Source organism: Monodon monoceros, unplaced genomic scaffold (genome assembly GCF_005190385.1).
Source record: "Monodon monoceros isolate NGI ecotype Baffin Bay Population unplaced genomic scaffold, NGI_Narwhal_1 Super_Scaffold_3, whole genome shotgun sequence".
In the NCBI taxonomy this organism is placed as follows: Eukaryota; Metazoa; Chordata; class Mammalia; order Artiodactyla; family Monodontidae; genus Monodon; species Monodon monoceros.
Genome location: NW_021703780.1, coordinates 27,537,421 through 27,558,936, shown reverse-complemented (window position 1 = coordinate 27,558,936; position 21,516 = coordinate 27,537,421). Strand labels below are relative to the sequence as shown.

At 38.7% G+C, this 21,516-nt stretch overlaps 1 protein-coding gene across 2 annotated transcripts in view; it reads right to left on the bottom strand.

Moving 5' to 3' along the window:
* Positions 1 to 19,843, bottom strand: part of RHAG (Rh associated glycoprotein) — a 22,048-nt gene extending 2,205 nt beyond the window's left edge. For both annotated transcript variants that reach the window (XM_029243208.1, XM_029243207.1), the window contains exons 1-7: positions 19,659 to 19,843; positions 9,092 to 9,275; positions 8,397 to 8,547; positions 6,515 to 6,662; positions 6,158 to 6,324; positions 3,928 to 4,065; positions 3,260 to 3,381 (exon numbers count right to left, since the gene is read on the bottom strand). In XM_029243208.1, coding sequence (XP_029099041.1) covers positions 3,260 to 3,381; positions 3,928 to 4,065; positions 6,158 to 6,324; positions 6,515 to 6,662; positions 8,397 to 8,547; positions 9,092 to 9,275; positions 19,659 to 19,821 — 1,073 coding nt within the window. In that variant the 5' untranslated portion in view covers positions 19,822 to 19,843. The remainder of the gene's footprint in view (positions 1 to 3,259; positions 3,382 to 3,927; positions 4,066 to 6,157; positions 6,325 to 6,514; positions 6,663 to 8,396; positions 8,548 to 9,091; positions 9,276 to 19,658) is intronic.
* Between the last annotated feature and the right edge of the window lie 1,673 nt (positions 19,844 to 21,516).

The following is a 21,516-nucleotide window of genomic DNA, read 5'->3' as shown; positions in this document are numbered from 1 at the left end:
GGTAAGCTGGGACGAAGTGAGAGAGTAGCATGGGCATATATACACTAGCAAATGTAAAATAGATAGCTAGTGGGAAGCAGCCCCATAGCACAGGGAGATCGGCTCGGTGTTTTGTGACCACCTAGAGGAGTGGGATAGGGAGGGTGGGAGGGAGACGCAAGAGGGAGGGAATATGGGGATATATGTATACATATAGCTGATTCACTTTGTTATATAGCAGAAACTAACACAACAATGTAAAAGAATTATACTCCAATAAAGACTTTAAAAGAAAAAAAAGATCTTCCTTAGAGGGTTTAGTATTTTCTAAAAATGTGGTACGAGGTTCTGATTCATTCAACAACTACTTATTGGGTACTTGCTTTGTGCCAGCTTCCCTTCTAGGCACTGAGGATGGAGCAATATACAAAACAAATGTGAGCAGCCATCTCTCCTTACTTCATCCCCCCAAAAACAATTGTGATGAAATAAAAAATCAGAAAAGCTAATTTTACCAGGTATTGTAGGGACAACTCACTGAAAATATTAAAGTGCATCTATATCTTAGAAGTAGTTACCTTAAAATTTAATGAGTGAAAAATTCCTTATAATTTGGGGAATAGAAGAATGTGATTAAAAGCTATAGAAATGCATAAGGGTGTCAAATGAGCTAGGAGTGTGGGAATCTCCTTAGCACAGTGCCTCACTCTTAACAGGCAATTAACAAATAGTTGAGTTATGGCAGGAAAGCAAACCATTGAACTAGGAGAATGTGTTGTTTCTTCCTCATCCTTCAGGGAAAAGAATGTACTTAACTCAGATTCCTTTTTTTCTCTTTATCTGAAGGGTTTATTATTTTTTTTCTACTAAAGAAAAATTTGTACGAGTAATATATGATCATTGTAAAAATTTCAAAACCACTAATTAAGAAAAGAAGGGAAAAAGTTTAATTTCCCTCCAATCTTATCAGTATAAACATGTAAAATATAAGCAAGTATTTTTATAAAAATGCAATCATGTCATGATACTGATTTTCCCATTAAATCTTAATGTTTTTTCATGTCAGTAAATGTAGATCTGCATCATAATTTTAATTACTAGAGTATTACACTGTACAGATATACTGTAATTATAGTTCTATAGGTTGGGTATTTAGGTTGCTTCTGATGTTTCATATTTTTAAATATGCTGTGAGAATATATCCTCTTAGGAATATGCTTATGGACTTGTCCAATAATTTCCCTAAAATAAAACCTATCTAGAAATGGGATTATCAGTAAAGGTTTATATTCTTCTTAAGGGCTTTTCCAAATAGGACCTTGTACAATTTATATCCCCATGTTTCCACTTTAGCCACCATTCAATATTATAATTTATTAAATCTTTATCAATTTGATAACTGAAAAATGGATAATTTGTTTTAATTTGCATTTTTTTGATTACTAGCAAGGTTGAATATTTAATATGTGTTTAACTCATCTGATTTTCTTCTTTTGTAAGCTGCCTGTTAATTTTACCAGAATCTGCCAAGATCTTTTACAAAGTATTAAAAGATGTTTTTGATGAAAGTTATTCCATGATAAAATAGGCTTGGAAAACACAGAGTTAGACAAAATTAACAGCACTGTTAGAGTAAAGCTGCCATAAGTTGAAAAAATGTCCCTTAAGTATATTAACTTCTCCTTGTTCTATGCTTACCAAGAAACCCGATTTGCATTGTAATATTCTGAATAGACACATGTGAGTAAATAGATTTGGCTCTTGTACAAATGTATTTTATCTGCTGTGTGAAATATGTGTGAATTTTACCCACACATGTGAATGGGCCTTCCAAGGCTTGCCCCCCTCAACGCCTCCTGAATAAATTAAGAAGTTGCTAAACCTGTATACCCAAGGATTGGACTCTTAACCATGAAACCTACCCCAAATCTGGCCACCCAGCAAGACCCAGCCTTTGAGGGCCAGACAGACTAGTTTTATCGCATCTATGGAACTGATCCAGGCATGATGCTCAAGAATTCCTCTATTTCTAATCCTGAGACACCTCTTAAGTGTGTGTGCAGAACGTTTACACACTATAATACTTAGGAGTTGAACTATTTATCTCAAACTTTTGTCATGCTTGATTTGCATTAAAATACATCAGTGTTTGGTCTCAACACTGTTGGGTCCTGGAAAGAACTAAAAGAAGATGTGATATTTCTGGGGTTGTCCTCCAAATTTACAAAAGTAGTAAAAAAAAAAATAATAATAAAACAACAGAAGAAATGGGTCACCTATACACATGAAGAGGAAACAAATTGTCTATTCAGTAGAAAATATGATGAAGCAAGTTTTTCAAATATTTATCATTACTGGTCTTAACATGGTAATATTTTAATCTGCTAAAATGGAAGAGAAACACTTTCTTTTCATATTATATAACTCCAGCCAGTGGACTTGTTGAGACATCATCAAACACATTCACATTTTCCTCATGTTTTCAATCAAAAATTGAGCATTTTGATTCCTCCTTCCTTAATCCCTGAGTGATCTGAACTCTACAATTTTCCTAGCTGTTTTGCATGGATGACATTCATATCAAATTGTTCCAATCTTGTTGCATAAAATTACAACTGATGGCTTATGGCATCACTTCCATTCTCCTAAATTTGACTGATGGCTGTTCTTTCTCTGGCCACTTGGGGAAGAATCTAAGTCTGTTAGAGCCTAGAAGGGATTTCAGAGAATAAATAGTACAAGTCTCTCATTTTACAGATGAGAAAACTTAGAACCAGAAATGCTGAGTGACTTGTCAAAAGCCACTTAACTAGGTAGCAAAGTTGGAACCATATGCCAGTCTTTCTGATTCCCCAGATCCAAACGCTCTCCACATTATGCTAACTCATTCTTCTTTGTGTGGATTGGGTGCAAAGGTTGCCAGTTCATCATATATGCCCCATATGCTTGATTTTGGTAGGACCAAGTAAAAGAGTAAGCCTACTGTAATCTGAATGTGATGATCAAATTGTCCTATCTGCAATGAGACAGTTGCCTATGATAGAGAAATTTAAATAAACACGTTAATTAAACAAAAAAAAACATTAATAATGCTAGTTAAGAAACACCTTCCAATACAATTCTTTTATCTTGATTGTGTCTCTGGCTTCAATAAGAACAGTACTTACGAACTGTGGTCTGGACTGCTAAAGAAAAAGCTCTCTCATCACTGGGTTTCTCTAAGAGTAAGAGAAAACAGCACTTGACCTTGGGGAACAGGAAAACCCATTCTTTCACTCACGTGTCAGCTGTCTCCAAGGCTATGAACACAATGCTGGCGAGGCCTCCTATCACACCAGGTAAGCCGTGTAGGTTATGGACCCCACACGTATCGTGGATCCTCAGTTTAGTAGTGAAAAATGGCTAAAATTGTAAAAAGAGGAAGCTTTATTATTTTGTTAGCTATAGAGAGCTGTGTGACTGAAGTCAATGACCATGCAGGAAAATTTTTATCTGCAGGCCAGTTCCCCATCTTTATCTGACACCTGCTTACATCAAAGAATCTGAATACACTGGTAGCAAAACTGCTCATTTCAGTCTTAGGTAGATAGATTTGAAGGTGAGTGACTTTAACTCCTACTCATTCTTACCTACTGATGGTATCCTAAATCTCATGAGTAGGGCTCAGAGTCCTTAATTATACAAAACAAACATCAACAACCACAAAACCTTTAATGGAACTGCCCTGAGGAAAGCAATACAAGTACGTTCAGTTCATACTGTTATAAGTAACTGATAAAAACAAAAGAAAGCAAGAAAGAGTAGAAACCACTGGAACACTGACATGTTGAATGACCCAAGGAGAGGTGCTTAGGAAAGGACTTTTCATAGCTTTTCTCTGCTGGTGGGATGTGAGAAGAAGATGGGGCAGATCCAAAGTTTGACTCAGAGTGTCTTGTTAATACTTACAGTCAGAAACTTGAACCCAAACACAGAGACCACTCCTGCAATGCTCCCAATGATCATAGCATAGTATGGGGTATTTGCCATGTCTGCAGTAGTGCCCATAGCCACTCCTCCAGCAAGGGTTGCATTCTGAATGTGAACCTGTGTAGGGCACAGAAATGTGAGTGAGGTGAGAGGCAGGAGGAGGAGTTCAGAAGGACTGTAGCGATCGTGGGTTCAGTGGATTCCATACACCACACATTCTTCAGTTGGGAGGGTTATGGATTCGTTCTTTTTTATTTTAATATTATTGGGGAATGGACTTTTTATTTATTTTTAAAATTTTTATTTATTTATTTGGTTGCACTCAGCCTTAATTGCAGCGGGCAGGCTCCTTAGTTGCGACTCAAGGGCTCCTTAATTGTGGCATGTGAACTCTTAGTTGCGGCATGCGTGTGGGATCTAGTTCTCTGACCAGGGATCGAACCCAGGCCCCCTGCACTGGGATCGTGGCGTCTTAACCACTGTGCCACCAGGGAAGTCCCAGGATTCCTTTTTAAGAAGAAGGTTCTTTGTAATTTCAGAAGGCCTTTCTTCCCAGCAGTTGACACTTGGTATCCTTGTTGTAGGGTTCTTTGGTCATGCATGAGAGATCAGGTTAGTAAAACCAGTGTGGAGAGGGATGTGAGGAAATCAAAAGAAGTTGTAGTAGGAGGGTGGGAATATACAGCAGTTATTCTGGCAGTGTTCTGCCTCTTTATGCAGCTTTGGAATGCATTTGTGGTTACCGTGAACTGAAAGAAGCCTGTGGCCACTGTGTGCTTTTGCAGAGTCCATGATATTCCAATAATCAAAGAGGGGATTTAGAGACATTGAAATGTACACATTACACATCAAAGACAACAGCTTTTGCAAGTGTCACTCTTCTGAGAACATTTGAGGGTGGAGGAAATAGTAAACAGTTTCCATTTACCAGAATTCCTCAGAAAAATCATATTCTGACTGTTCTGCCAGAGGAAGACAGGTTATCAGTGCTTTTGAAAGAGAACCACTGAGCTGTACATGTACGATTGCTTCTTTTTATTGTTTTCAGTTTTTTCTCGTGAAACAATTTGTAGAGAACTGAAATACATGTCCTTAGCTATGCTTAGAAATATTTTACTGGGACTTCCCTGGTGGTGCAGTGGTTAAGAATCCACCTGCCAATGCAGGGGACATGGGTTCAAGCCCTGATCTGGGAAGATCCCACATGCCGTGGAGCAACTAAGCCCGTGCACCACAACTACTGAGCCTGTGCTCTAGAGCCTGCGAGCCCAACTACTGAGCCCGTGTGCTACGACTAGTGAAACGCCTCGAGCCCGTGCTCTGCAACAAGAGAAGCCACCGCAATGAGAAGTCTGTGCACTGCAATGAAGAGTAGCCCCCGCGCGAGGCAACTAGAGAAAGCCCGCACGCAGCAATGAAGACCCAACGCAGCCAAGATAAATAAATTAATTTTAAAAAATTTAAAAAAAGAAAGTAATATTTTGGTACAATATCTTTTTTCTCCCTCAGCTCAGAAAGGAAGAGTGGCTGATCTGAGGATTATTCCTTCACTGATATTTCTTTAAGCTCTTAGTCAAGCAACTCAAAAGACTATTTTGGGGGAGATATTAAAAAAGTTTGATTTTGAAATAATTTTAGACATGTAGCAGTTACAAAAATATTGCAGAGGGTTTCCATATATACCACACCCAGTTTTCCCCAATGTTAACATCTTACATCACTGTAGAACTAGGAAATTAGCATTGGTGTAATATTATTAAATACCTTTTTGAATTTCACCAGTATCCCCACTGATATCCCTTTTCTTTTCCAGAATCCTATTCAGGATCCCACATTACATTTAGTTGTTATTTCTTTGAGAGAAATATCTGCTATTAGAAAATCAACTTGCATTCCCCCACTCTCTTTTTTTACTCTTGTAGAAATTCCTGTTTCTAAGAAAGATTTTCTAAGAACTTAGGGACAGTTAGCTCTATCATTAAAGAAATATGCTTCAGATCTTTCATTTTTGCATAATTATATTCCCTACTAGATTTGCCAGAGTACACATTTGAAGAATAAAGGAATGTTATTTTCAGATTATTCTCCAAGGTCTGCAGTGTTGTGATTTGTTCGGGCAGCTCAGCAGTGATGCAGAAGTGAACTAGTCATAAGAGCAGCCATCAGGGTTGCTTAGCGAAAGTTCCATGGGGGTTAACATGGCACTTACCATATGGAGCTTGCCTCGGCTCTCAAGAAGACTGGAGCATGCATAGGCTGTAACCACGCTGGCGGCAAGAGAGAAGTATGTGTTTACGATGGCCATGTACTGGTTCTTTCCAGCATCAGCGATGGCCGAATTAAAGCTGGGCCAAAATACCCATAAAAAAAGAGTCCCTGTAGTAAATCACAAAAAGGGGTATTAGTTCTGAATATGGAAGGCAGTCCAGGGGAAGCCGTTTGCCTTGGGCACTGACAAGATGTCTTTACTTTTAATGCTTTGTTATCTAAGAGTTAGGAGAAAATAGGGGTATTCCCTTGCGTCTGACCAAATAGACAAGAATCAGGCAAGTTCATCCCAACTCACCAATCATTGCAAACAAGTCCGAGTGGTACACAGACTCTTCATTGCGATGCCCTTCTTTCAGACTTGATCGATACAAAATGCCTGCTACAGCCAAACCAAAGTAGGCCCCAAAGGCATGGATGGTCATTGATGCTCCAATATCAGAGGCCTGAGGGTGGCAAAACATTCATGTAAATAGAGGTGAAACTCACTACAGGAGGGAGGTCAATGAAAGAACTGCTTCATGGGTTAAAGAAAAAGAGATCAAGAGAGAGAAAAAATGTGTCAGAGAAAGGGAATAAAACAGGATCAGGAAAAACAAAAAAGTGCAAGCATTGGAGCCACACAGAACTGACTTTCAATCCTAGGTCAGGTACTTCTCTGATGTGACTTTAGTCAAATTACTCTACTTCTTTGAACCTCCAGTTCTGTAAAATGGGGAAATGTTACCCAACTAATACAGTTTGTGGTAAGATTGAGCTGGGACCATGTTTTTCAACTGTTAGGTCCTTAGTGGGCACTCAATACATTTTAGGTTACTTTTCCAGGTTAGGGAGATTCTCAGTGAAATATTATGCATTGCACTTGATACAAAACAAACATGATTTTTGCATTCACTTGACATTGCAGTAAAAGCTCACTTCATTGTAACTCAAAGACTTGAAGTTTCAAGAAGCTTCACCCTGCAATGATGATATGAAAACCAGCTGAGGGACTTCCCTGGCGGTCCAGTGGTTAAGACTCTGCGCTTCCACTGCAGGGGGCACGGGTTCGATCCCTGGTCTGGGAACTAAGATCGCACATGCTGCTCAGTGCCGCCACAAAAAAAAAAAGAAAAAAGAAAAAACAAAGAAAAAGAAAACGAGCTGAGGTCCAAGATTCATTTGAAGAAGCGCATTTTAGGTCCCTCTTTAGGACACAATGGATTTGATCCAGTTTTCTACATTTCTTGTCTCTAGATGGAAAGTTCAGTGTGCCAAACCCAAGGCATTGCTCTGTACTTATTAAAGTAGGAAAATGATACAAATTTATTAATTTATTTAAATTTTCATGCTTGATAAACTCCTATGTACCTTTCAGGTCCAGCTTAGCTGTCACTTCCTCAGACAATTCTTCCTTGATTCCACAGTCTAAGTTAGATCTTTTAGGTATACTCCTTCAGAGCCGCTCTATTTATTTTTTCAAAGCACGTGTTGCAATTTATAGTAATATTTTTGTGTATGTGTGCATGATTCTATAGGTAGATGGTTGAATGTATGATCATTTGTTGGATGTCTGTCTCCCCCACTGGATTGTAAACCCTATGAAGACAGAGACCTTAACTATTTGTTTGTCACTGAATCACCAACACATGACACCTAGAAAGTTACCAAAAGTATTTGCTATTGAATTACATGTTCAATAGAGGCATAAATAAAATACTGGAGAGTGCCCAGAAATATTCTATTTATTTTCCTTGGGAGAATCAATGAGATTTTCACGGAGGAGAAGAAATTTCATCTAAGCTTTAATAAAAGGCTTTGAAAGAGCTATTCAATGAGTAGTTGAAATATAAATAGGAATTGATCATTGATAGAAAATGTATTTTAATAAAAAGAGTTGTAGAGCTAGAAAATTCTGGATTTGAATCCAGATTCAGGCAAGTAAGTCATTTAGCATCTGTGATCATCAGTTTTATTGTGTATAAATAGTAACATCATAATACCTACTTTACACTGTTGTGGTGATACTGCAATTAAATAATGTTTATAAAACTCCTGGTTTACAGTAGGCACTCAAATGATGACTATGAGTACTATTTGCTATGGTATCACTGTCACCAAGGTTTGTCCCTGAATATAGTGGGCATCCAATACATGTGTTGTGGTGTTCAAAGCTAGGTAAGTATCACTAGAACACTTACCCCAAATACCTCGACAACCAGATATTCATTGACAGCAAAGACAGCAATTTCTAAAATTGTCATGGTCAGCATTTGTATTGGACTTGTTTTTCCCAGGACAGCTCCAAAAGAAATCAGAACTGCGGCTGTACTGAAGTCTGCATTTATCATGCTGAGGGAAGAAGAAAGAAGACATTGAAGAATAATGCACACCCCACATATATGAGTTGTAATGAACTATAGCATCACCCTGTCCAGAGTTCAAGGGCCCTCTCCCCACCTGTCCCCATCAGGTGCTTCTCCCAGGCCTACTTTTATCCTCTCCCACGTCCTTGCCCACCCCCACCTCCAATTAACATACAATCTTTAGTTGCTCTCACATTTCCTTTAACCTACCTGTTCTTTACCTCATTTAGGGTTTTACTTTAATAAGGTAAAGGAATAATAATTATTATTATTACCTTAATAAGGAAGGAATAATAATTTTATGGAAGGAGATTTCTCATACCCTTAAGGTCACATCATAGTGGATATAGACATGAATGTATGGTCCAGCTCAGTTGAGCAAGGCATTGATTTAGATCCTTGGATCTCAACGATCTTCTATCATGGAAAGGAAACAATTTGCAAGCTAGTTCAGCGGCTGACTGTCAAGAGACTAAGCAGAGAAACAATTGCTCTGAAAACACAATGGTTGGAAAATAAGGGGTGCTCACTTTTTGATTTCAATGTGGAATTTCTCTCCATGGCTCTGCAGGATCCCCTGTGCAATAGTGCCCCACTGGAGGCCCAGAGCAGCAATGAGTAGGTTGATGCCCATACTGCTGAAGCCATATTTTCGCAAGAAGGTCATGAGGAAGCCAAACCCAGCAAATACCATAACATGCACATCTTGGAAGACTGCAAAAGAGCAGAGGAAAAAAAATCTGCATAAGGGGACCACTGAGAAAGTGTTACATCATAGCATATTCCATTTACTAAGTGCTACATCCTTTTCAGAAAACACTACAAAGGGAATGTTAACTGGGCTGCCAAAGGCTGGGTTCAAGTGACAGCTTGGTTACTTAGCAGCCAGGAGACCTTGGGCAAATTATTCAGTGTCTGAGCCTTTTCTTGGAAGACTATGCACTATCATACCAGTGTGTCTTTCATCCTCTCCCTGAAGAGTTTTCCATTACTTTCCACCTGAGGAAAACTTTGCAAAACATAATGCAAGTATCACCCGCTCTTGCAGACTTTCCCAATATTACCAGGGAAAATTAATATTTCCTCTTGTCTTTTCCAAACCTCAGCTTTAGCATTTGTCACATTGCATTACCATTTATTTAGCACGTATCACACTGTAATAGTTATTTGGTGAGGTGTCCATTGCCTGCACTAGATTGTGAGTTTCCTGATTGAAGGGATTAGGGCATACTCATCCTTTGCTCCCCTGAATCTGTCATAAGAGCGTGCATATAGGAAAAGAGGCAACATTGACGAAATGAATGAGCTGCTGTCTTTATCTATCAAATGTGTATAATAGGACCAGCCCTGGAAATCTTACTAGATCATTATTCAAGTCATATGGGATAATGTCTTCATTAACACTTTCTAAGCCAACGGAAGGAAGGCTGTATCCTCTTGAGGAACAGATACTTGACTTGGTTCTGGAGATGTAGGCTGATATCCCCCAATTGCATCACGTGACTGTGAGACCTTGGGCAAGTCACTTATTCTCTGGGAGCTTCAGTGTTCTCATCTGCAATACTGCAAAAGCTATATTTCACATTTCCTGGGGCTGTAGGGAGTGCTGCCAGGTGACAGCTCTCCCTTCCCTCTGGGAAACACTCTTGTCTTATACAGGTCACAGACCTTCCCTCGGGGAGCCTGAGCCCAATGACTGGTTGACATGTGCATCCCCTTGCCTCGGGAGAGGGCCACCTGAAGCTAGACAATCCCAGTCTCAGAGTTTCTGGTGGGGTCAGCTGAGGCTTCTCTCTCTGCCCAAACACTTCTCCTGCAGGTGTTGATCATAAGACACTCCCCAATAACCTTCTTTCAGGCTAATGTCGCTCTTAGAGTCTGTAGCACCTTCCCTTTGGACTCCCCTCGTCTCTGTAGAACTGTCCTGACTCTCTCCCCAACACAGCTTGCATACTACATTTTTTTCAAACTTTTCAGATTAAATCCGATCAACTAATCTGTGGCAGGGATCACAAACCCGGAAGTGGATGAAGATGCTGTCTTTCCAAAGATTCCCAGTATTTGAAAAGGGCTGGTCGGAGCCGTGGGGACTTACCCTACCATCTTACTCTATGACAAATACCAGGACAGACAGAAGTTGGCATCATAGACTGAATTATGAGGTTCCTTTGGTGGTCTAGAAGCTAGTCTCACTTATATATGAGTGCTGCAAATGTAATAAAGAGAATGAGAAAACCAGACCAAACTTGCTGATTCAGGTACACACAGTGTCATCATTCTTTCGACTCCATCCATGCAGTGAGCCTTTTGGTCATTTTATTTGTTGGTGCAACCTCCCAAGACAGTCAGTCTGAGGAGGGTGAAAAAGGAAAAAGATTTCTGAAGATTCCCTCTCATTAGCAGCTTTGAGGGAGGTCTCAGAGAGGAGAATGCTGCAGTCTTTTTTTTTTTCCTAGTGAGATAATGCCTGTTGGCAATAATCTGACTTACACCCGCATTCTGGATGCCCACCCTCATCTCATATCTTCCCAGAGAACTTCAGAATTGGGATTTTACCTGACCTGCCGATGGGCAACTGTCAACTAACATCAACCTGTTTGATTTTGGAAATATAGGTGACCACATGCATTTATCTATTTTTACAGATTGTTTTACCACCATTTAAATTTTTTATATAAACATTTGATTTAGATCATAGACTAAGTTGGAGTGGAGCTCAGAGAGTATGCGTGACTTACTGTTTATGATTTTCCTAGACCTTTCTGCAACTCAGTTTTCTCCTCTTTAAAGAACAGTTTGGATTAGATGAAGCCCAAAGTCTCTCCTAGCTCTATAAGTTGTTTCATTTATTTTATTTTGTTTTTAGGTCAGGACTCTAAGATCCAGAGAAGTTAGGTGAGTTGTTTATAATCACAAAACTAAAATAAAAATAAGAACCCAGTCTTACTGTCTTCACTGTGTTTCTTTTTTATTACGCCAAGTTGTTTTTCTAAACGTTCTTGTTTAGAAAACTCTTTTTCCTCCTGTCATCAGCTGATTTTAAAGTGTGCAGTAACCAACTAATTTAAAAATTGTTTTAACTAATTTTGTAATGTCTCACACTGGGAGTAATAATTACTCAGATTCTATCCTCCTCTTCCTTTGTTGGAAAACCAGACGTTATATAGAGGGAGGAATTTCTTGTATTAACAGTGCTCCACTGTTTCCCACCCCTCCCCCAAATCTAATTCTTGTTACTGCTTTTCGCCACAAGGGGGCTTTAAGAACCTCATCTAAGAGAGTTTACAAAGTTGAGAAGGCTCTTGACAAATAATAATTCTGTATAAAAGGTATGGATAAAAAGGTTTATAAACAGTTAGGATTATGTATTGTCTTTCATCCTGCACTAGGAATTTTTTTTTGCGGGTGGGGACAAAGGAGAGGGTCATGAGTTTAGTTTTATGGTGCAAGACTCTGCCTTTAAAGGAATTAAGTATCCTCTTCATAGAAGGAAAAAGGGATTTCTTTAGTGATTGGAACTTTTGTGAAGTCTTCTGACAGGTTTTAAGGACTTCCAAGACTTGTCTAAATCAGATATTCTCAGTAGCAGGCAATTTTAAAAAATTGAAGTATAGTTGATTTACAATACTGTGTTACTTTCAGGTATAAGGCATAGTGATTTGCCTTTTTTTTTTTTTCCAGATTATGTTCCATTATAGGCTATTACAAGATATTGGATAATATTCCCTGTGCTATATAGTAAATCCTTCTTGCTTATTTACTTTATGTATAGTAGTTTATATCTATTAATCCCATACTCCTAATTTGTCCATCGCTGTTCCCTTTCCCCTTTGGTAACCATAAGTTTGTTTTCTATGTCTGTGAGTCTGTATCTGTTCTGTATATAGATTCATTTGTATTATTTTTTAGATTCCACGTGTAAGTGATATCTTATTGTATTTGTCTGTCTCCGTCAATAGCAGGCAACTTTAGCCTCTAAAGTAAACTTGGCAACGTCTGGTATTTTTGTTCTATATTTTACTTCACATTTATCTTGGACTAGGGTATCTTTTAAGTCCTGATGACTCAATGTCTTTGAAATGCAACTGATGATTCCAACTCTCCCTCTCCCACCACCAACCAACAGAAAATTGAAACAGAACCTTCTTTCTCCTCTATTTCCTGTATACGGGTGCTGCCTAGAATGTCCGCCCCATCCCACCTCCAACACTTTTTTTTTTTTCGGCCACGCCACCTGGCTTGTGGGATCTTACTTCCCTGACCAGGGATTGAACCCGGGGCCCTGGCAGTGAGAGTGCTGAGTCCTAACAACTGGACCGCCAGGGAATTCCCCTATACCTAACACTTCTTTACCTGACATACTTCTAGATGACCCTCAAGAACCAGATGCTCTGCACAGTGTCGCCGGGCACAGCTGTAAGATTGTGCACGTCCCTCTGGTTTTATTTCATTTGTTTATGTGCTTGTCTGTGCCCGTTTATCATCAATTTTTCTTTGTTTCAGTGTGTTATAATCTATTACCGTCATACCATTATTATTTTTAATGCTCTATTTATCCCCAATTTGGCTAGCTGGTGCTCTTTCAAGTAGGATCTTGTGTTCTCTTGGCATGCCCCCATTAGTCTTTATACACTTGGCTTACCTTGAGCTTTCTTTGCCCTGACCTGGAATGAGCCTCTGAGTGGAAAATGGTAGTTAGAAGGCAAGATATGGGTTCTATTTGTGCTCATTGCTTCCAGTCCTTTTAAGTAAACAAAATGAGTCAACTCAAAGGCAGCATACAGGAGGCTGGTATCTTATTGTTAGATTATAAAACACAGCATGTTAATTCAAGCATTGTATCACTTAGGATAGCAGCAAACAATTTCCTAGGAATCATTTACCCTGCACTTTCTGTAACCTTTTGCCTGTCACGTATATCTAGATTTGCTGAATCTTTTGTAATAAATGAACTGAATGAGGAATTCCCTGGTGGTCCAGTGGTTAGAACTCGGTGCTTTCACTGCCCTGGCCTGGGTTCAATCCCTGGTCAGGGAACTAAGATCCTGCAAGCCGCATGGTGCAGCCAAAATAAATAAATAAATAAATAAATGAACGGAATGATATCTGAATAAAATAGGAGCATATTCTTAAATTGGGATTTTTAAAAATAAATCATCGTACTAATCTGTTGCTGGTATTGAAATTCATAAAATAATTTCTAGTGCTGTGTACATTCGTTGCCAGTTTACCTATATCTTCAGTAATTCTTCAAGTGTGATCTGCAGACATCTTGGGCATCTTGGAAACACTTTCAGGGGATCTGAGGTTGAAATTATTTTTATGATAATTCTAATTCAGGATGTTGTTTGACTTTTTCACTGTGTTGATATTTCCACAGATGATGAAAAACAATGGTATAGAAAACTGCTTGTACTTTAGCATGAAGGAAAGCAGTGGTACCAAACTGAATTAGTAGTCTGGTATTCTTCATGACCACACACTTGCAGTAAAAAAAGAGCCAGTTTTACTTACAGATTCCTTGATGAATCAGTAAAAATTATCAATTGTAACTATTGACCCTCTCATACATGTCTTTACACGTAAAGCACTACTGAAACATGATGGTTGTTGCAGAAAAGAAAAAGCACGTTTGTTATTGTTTGAGTTATGAACTGAGTGAGCAACTTTTCCACAGAACTCCATTTTTTTTTTTTTTTTGGAAAAAAGATTGGTATAAACTATGGTTTTTCAAATGGGTATTAACTTTTTCTGAAAAATGAACGAAGTGATGTGATTTCAATGAAAAGAACTCACAGTATTTGTTGCCAGTAATACATTTTGAGTTTAAAAAAAAACCTTAGAATTCCACCAGAAACTAACACAACATTGTGAATCAACTATACTTAGTTAAATAAGAAGTAAATTAAAAAATTAGAAGTAAATTAAAAATTAGAATTTCAGAAAATTTATGTCTGCCACTACAAGCTTGTCAGCTTTCTGAAACTTCTTGGGGTTTCTGGTGAGATTGTTGGTGATATTAACAAGTATCCTTTTTTGATATTATATAATGAAATATGTCAACATTTGGAGTATCTGCATAACTGTGAATCAGTATTTTTCAAATGATCAGTGTAACAAGATCACACATGGGATCCACTCAAAGTTCAAGATAGACTAATGGGGGCTTCCCTGGTGGCACAGTGGTTGAGAGTCCGCCTGCCGATACAGGGGACACGGGTTCGTGCCCCGGTCCGGGAGGATCCCACATGCCGCAGAGCGGCTGGGCCCGTGAGCCATGGCCGCTGAGCCTGCGCGTCTGGAGCCTGTGCTCCACAACGGGAGAGGCCACAGCAGTGAGAGGCCCGCGTACTGCAAAAAAAAAAAAAAAAATAGACTAATGGATTCTAATGTTTAACAGAGGACATAAAGTTCATTGATGTGGTTTTAATGTCCTGTAGGCATTAAAGACCTTGTGTTTGTAGAATCTCTAGTAACATGTTAACAGCCTTCAAGGAGCCTTCTCCTTAAACTTTACTTTTCTCTAGTCTTGCTATGTGTTAGCAAGGATTAGTTGACAGTCACAGCCAAACGTCATTCCTTTATCAAATTATTTGCCTCAACAAACTGGCCAACACTTTGCTGGGTGCCATGAAGGCCAAAAACCATGGAGTGTATCTAGTTCCTCAAATGAGTTTCTCTGGGGTCCGTCATGACATGCAATGTGATATTCAGGTGTGTTGCCCACTTCCGTAGTTGTGCCCTGGGATGGGAGCAGATGCCAGGATTGTGTGATATCACCCCTTTCTCTGCATTGCATAGTGAGGAATGCAAGAGAGGAGAGAGATGAATAAAATTATATCCTATTGAATTTATTTTAAATATAAATAAAGGTCCTACTTTCTTTATTTGTGAAAAATTCATAGCTTTCACCACACTGCAACTGAGAACTGGTGAAAGTCCCTGTGAGCTTCTTAGGCAGGAAATGAGCCTCTTCTGTGCTTGAACCCCTGAACTTGGCACCGTCCATGGTGCTGGGTAGGTGCCCCCAAATGTTTGTTTACCTGACTTGCACTTTGCTTCTTAGTGAGTGAATATTTAATAATCTTCTCTCCAGTGACTTATGCTGTTGCATAAGTTTGATGTACATCAATTGTTTGAAATGTAGGAAAAAAAATATAGGTATAATTAGTATAATTGTGTGGTTTCTAGGGCTGTTCTACAAAATATTTTAACCAGTGATAACACAGCTGAACTGGAAGATTAGTACTAACCAGAATTTTAGATCTTGGGAGCCACCTTACAGAAGAGAGAACTTTTAATTGTGTATAGACTTGAGTTATGGGGAGCATTTTGAATGAGTGAAGACTGCCTTCCATGTAAAATTTCACTTTGTGTTTTGTGTAATGCCCTTCTTCTGGGCCCCCAGGGGCCTCTATTGCTTAAATTCTTCTTCCCTTATCCTGCCCCCTGCCTATGTCCTGGCTTCACTGCCCTTATAGTGAGGAAGATGTTGTGGTTTGTGTGTGTCTGTGTTGGCTGTTGATTGTTAATCATTATTATTATTGGCAACTGTGATTTGATGTTTCCTTAAAGAAGTGAAAAAGAATCCTGCCCTAGATATCATTTTTTGATCCCTCTCTTGTTTTCATGTTTGATACAGCTGATATAACAGAAAATCCTTTTAGCGATACTTTCAAGTTATAGCCAGAATTTGACCATTTCTCGGAACTTCCTCCATTATGACCTTGGTCCAGCCTACTTTCATACCTCTCCAGGATTACTAGATGGTTCTTGTAATATGACTTCCTAGTTGTTCCCTTGATCCCCTACAAACTCTTTTCTACGTAACATCCAGAAGAATGTCTTTAAAACTTAAATCATATCATACTCCTCCTGTCAAAGTCCTCCAATTGTTTATCAACTCAGAATAAAAACAGTTTGCTTACAACGGTCTACAAGGCTCTGTAGCACCCAAACTCTCACACTTCTGAGTTTGTTTTCCCTGCTTGCTCACTGCATATACTAAATACCCCAGGGCCTTTGCGCTTGCTGTTTCTTCCATATAAAATGTCCTTGTTCCGTTTCCATATAGCTTATTCTCTTGCCTCTTTTAGTTCTGTTTAATGTCACTTCGTATCAAAAAGACCTATCCAGACTCTACATTAACTGCCTTTCTCAATCAGATTTCTCATTTAAACCATGGAACAAGATAATGATTTAAGTAACTATTTTCTAGTTCTCTCAAAGATGGTACAGGATTGGTACCACTGTAGAAGCACAGAAGAGAAGTTAATTAATTGTATGCAGTGGATGCCTTGGGCTAGTAAGACTTAATTCATTCACATAACCCTGGTTGAGAAAGGCTGAAAGGATATCCCCCTTGTCCAGGTACATCTAGTTTTTAAATATTGCTTTGTTTATTGCTGTGGCATTTTATTACCATGTGAGTGTGTGTGTGTTAGTGTATGGCTGTGTGCTGTGTGTATGTATAACATACAAGCAAATATATACATGTATATATTTGCTTGTATTATACACAGATATGCATATGTATATATACACATATGTACATATATGTATATATGTGTAAATGCTTTTCCCCTCCCAGCACAGTACATATGTGAATATGAATATATATATACATATTGAATATATATCTATTCATATATATGTGTGTGTGTGTGTGTGTGTGTGTGTGTGTGTGTGTGTATGGTCTGGGTTTCCCCATTGGAATGTAAACTTTATAATGAAATAGAGCAGGACCCTATGGTCTTCTCCCAATTCATGTTCTCCACCTGCCTTTTGTGGAAAAACTGTAGCCAAAGAATAAGTTTAATAGAAGTGAGAAAATGCAGAAGCAAAGAATAGCAGTCCAAAAAGACTAAATAATAATAGTTTAGTCATTAACCAAAGTCAAGGACCTTTAGTTCCTCCTCATGGGCTATAGATAATATCCTGAGCCACATGCTGTGAGCTGCCTTTTAGACACTGAAACCCCGACCAGGTGGAAGAAGTTAACTACATGATGAACAGACTGTAGCCATGACATAAGCTGTCACAATTCTGAGAATTGGCCTCAACGAAATGGGAACAAACCAACCCTGGAACTAAAGACTAACAGTACTTAAAACAATCAATATGACACTGATCAGACCACTGATGACCAATATCAAGAGGACTGTCAGAGCTGACTGTGCTCTTTCTGCATGTAGCCCCCTCCCTCTGTCTATAAAAGCTCTTGCGCCCTGATTGTCAGGGGGCGGGGGGAAGTCGGCCTTTGGACAGGAGTCTGCCCTCCCCCTCAGCTGCAGCATCTATAATAAAGCAAACTTTCCTTTCCACCAAACTTGCTTCTTTATTGGCTTTTGAGCGGCGAGCAGCCAGACTCCACTTTCGGTAATAGCAAGGGCTTGGACTTTGCTTGTTTTGTTTGCTTTGCTTTATTTACTGCCTAGAGCCTAGGACCTCGAAGATTGCTTGACGAGAATTGGGAGCTAAATAGATATTTTCTTAATGCATCATAAAATGAATGAATTTCTATGTTCCTTGCAAGCAGAGTATAAAGGTTATATGATTGCTAGGCAATTGAAAAAAATGACCATGTTTAGTAACTCTTCTCTCCAACTTGGCTTTTATCTCAAATTCTGAATTGAAGTTTTACCTATGAGTGTTGACACTGGAACTGAGAGAATTCAGCTTGAATTATGCAAATTACAAAGCTTTTGATCGCTTAAGATAACTTTATTTGAATAACACTAATCTTATATTTTTGGCATTTTGTTTCTATGCCATAGTGCAGCTCTTCGTTTACATTTGTACCGAACAGTGGAGTCTTACAATAAAGACATCTTACTTGTTTTATCTTTGAGTAAGTTTGCTGTAGCACATGCTTGGTGCACAGTAAAAATGTTTACTGGATGAAGAAACGAAATGTACAGAAGCATACAGAGTTGAACAAAATTCTTTTCTGTTTTGGTGTTCTTGAACTTGCAAATTATAAAATTCTTTAATCAAGAACCCGTTTGGATATCTATGTAGTGTAAAAAGAACTAGATTTGGACCCTGAGTCTCTGACTTATGGTCCTAACTCTGCCCTTAACTTGAGAATGTGCATTTTGGCTGAGTCGCTTGGCAACTCTAGGTCACAGTTTCTACATGAGAATACTCCGCATTATATAAACTCCCTCAAAAATGTGTAGGAATGAGAGAACAAATGTCATATTTTCTTAAAAAAGCTTAGACATATGCTATAGAACTATAATAAATATCGCTACAAAAATAATTGAATAAATTAATAAAATTTAACACTTAATAAATAATAAATAATAAAATTATTTGTGCCTCACTGAATAAACAGTCTATATAACAAGATTATATCACAACCTCCCTCCCTGGTTAACAAGGTGATGAATATGCCTGGCTCATAGTAAGCAGTCAGTAAATGGTAGTTATTATTTTTATACTAAGTATTCTATAGCCTGCCTGTCCAAACTTGAAACTATATCCGTTCTTTCCTCCAGTTGCCATTCCCAGGGAAGGGTCCTGCTTTTAAAATATGTCAGGTGTTCACACGTTTCTTCTCATCTCAGAGGAACAAACGGTCTTCCTTTCAGAATATTATAAAGCCTTGAGTACATCATTTACATCCTATATCATCCTTAATACCCCTTCTTATACCTTAAGGCCCTTACATGAATTCCTTCTCAATATTCCATTTTGTTTCTACTCTTTCTCCTCCAAAGTTAACTTTGAGTCTTTTTTTGGGGGGGGGATATTTTTATACCTTGCAGAACTAGTGATGAAGGGAAAAATAAGGTCATTTAGCAGCATGTAGGCAACACAAAACATTGATCAATTATTTACATTTTCAGCTTCTTGTTCTGATATTTTAATAAACACAGATTCTATCCAAACACATTAACTACAGAGACCAGATGCCCCAGCATAAACTTATAATAACCTTAGCACTCAGAACTATCACATAATTCTGTAAAGAGCTCCCATGTAGAGTGCTAGGGGTTACAGTATTCACAGACCTCACATTCTAAGAACGTAAAATGGGTCCACATTCTGAGAACCCAAAAATGTACAATAAGAAGCAGATTGCTTACTCACGAGGATACAGGTCAAGGTATCTGTCCACATCCACGGTAGGTGACTTGGTGCTGTTGGGCTGCTGGGAAACATTCTGATCCGTTTCATACTGAACAAATAATCCAAATAAAACAATCATGGCAACTTCCAGGCCAATGGCCATGAGAGGGAACGTGAACCTCATGTTTGTGGCAAAGGACAGAGGCACACTGAGGGCTTTGCGGTCTGTGGGAGGTTGATAAGGACAGAAGGGCTGCTCTGTGTGTAGAATTAGACTGCATGCTCAAGGCACTCCAGTGACATTGCAAGAAAAAAAATGGGCAAGACTGGTGAAAACACCCCATCCACTGGAGTGAATTATGCTCTGTAATCAAACTGTTGTAAATGGTGGTTTGAAGAAAATACAATATAGATTGAAAGAAGCCAGCTGATGGAAATGATCTATTGCACACAAGTGCCTAGACTCTTTTTTCCCCTTTTTATTACATTTTTAAATTTAAAAAAATTTTAATTAATTAAAAAAAATTTTATTGGAATATAGTTGATTTGCAATGTTGTGCTGTACAACAAAGTGAATCAGTTATACATATACATATATCCACTCTTTTTAAGATTCTAGTCCTGTGTAGGTCATCACAGAGCACTGAGTAGAGTTCCCTGTGCTATACAGTATGTTCTTATTAGTTATCTATTTTATGTTTAGTAGTGTGTATATGTCAATCCCAATCTCCCAATTTATCCCTCCCCCAACTTTTCCCCTTGGTAACCGTAAGTTTGTTTTCTACATCTGTGACTCTATTTCAGTTTTGTAAATAGGTTCATTTGTACCGTTTTTTAGATTCCACATACAAGTGATATCATATGATACTTGTATTTCTCTGTCTGACTTACTTCGCTCAGTATGACAATCTCTAGGTCCGTCCATGTTGCTGCAAGTGGCATTATTTCTAGTGTCTAGTCTCTAATGTAACTTAAATTCAGCAGAAACTTGGTGCTAATTGTATGACAGGCACTGAGCTGGGCCCTCTAGGAGACACAAAAGTAAGCAAAGTATAGAATGGGTCTATTAACTTCCTTGAGGAAGTTAATCTAGTTGGGAAGACAGAAATGTAAGCAAGTGATCATATAAAAACAGATAAGTAATGTAAGTGTTCGTAAAAGTATTGAGGAACATAAATAAGGCAGCAACTCATTTTGTCTTGGCCCAAGAACACTACTAGCACATGAAATGCTATGGATGGAGGCATTAAAAAAATAAATAGGCTTTACCAGTAAAACAGAAAGAGGTACTAGCATAAGGCTTGGAAGCACACGGCATATTTGAGGAACAGCAATTCGTTAAGTAAAGCTGGGAGAAATGGGGAGGGACCAGGTGTGGGGTATCTGGTGATAAAGCTGTAATGGTAGCTGGGCTGGATTATAAAGGGTCTTGCATTCAGTATTAAGAATGCTGCATATATACAATGGAATATTACTCAGCCATAAAAAAGAACAAAATAATGCCATTTGCAGTGACACGGAAGGACCTAGAGATTATCGTACTGAGTGAAAGATGGCACCACAGGAGTGGATTCAGATGGTTAACTTCAGGGACACACATGTACATCCTCCACTTTGGTTTTGGTTTTGCAGTGGCCCAAAGGGTGCTCGTGATAATTCTAACAGATCATAAAGGCAAAGTACTAATGCTGATAAACTCTACACAAGGTTGTAAAAAACCAAGTAACAGGGAATTCCCTGGCAGTCCAGTGGTTAGGACTCTGAGCTTCCACTGCAGGGGGCCTGAATTCCAAGTTTGATCCTTGGTTGGGGAACTACGATCCCATATGTATCTAGTGAAGAAAAGGTTTTTCCTGTCCCCAAAAAGGCTCTTTCCACC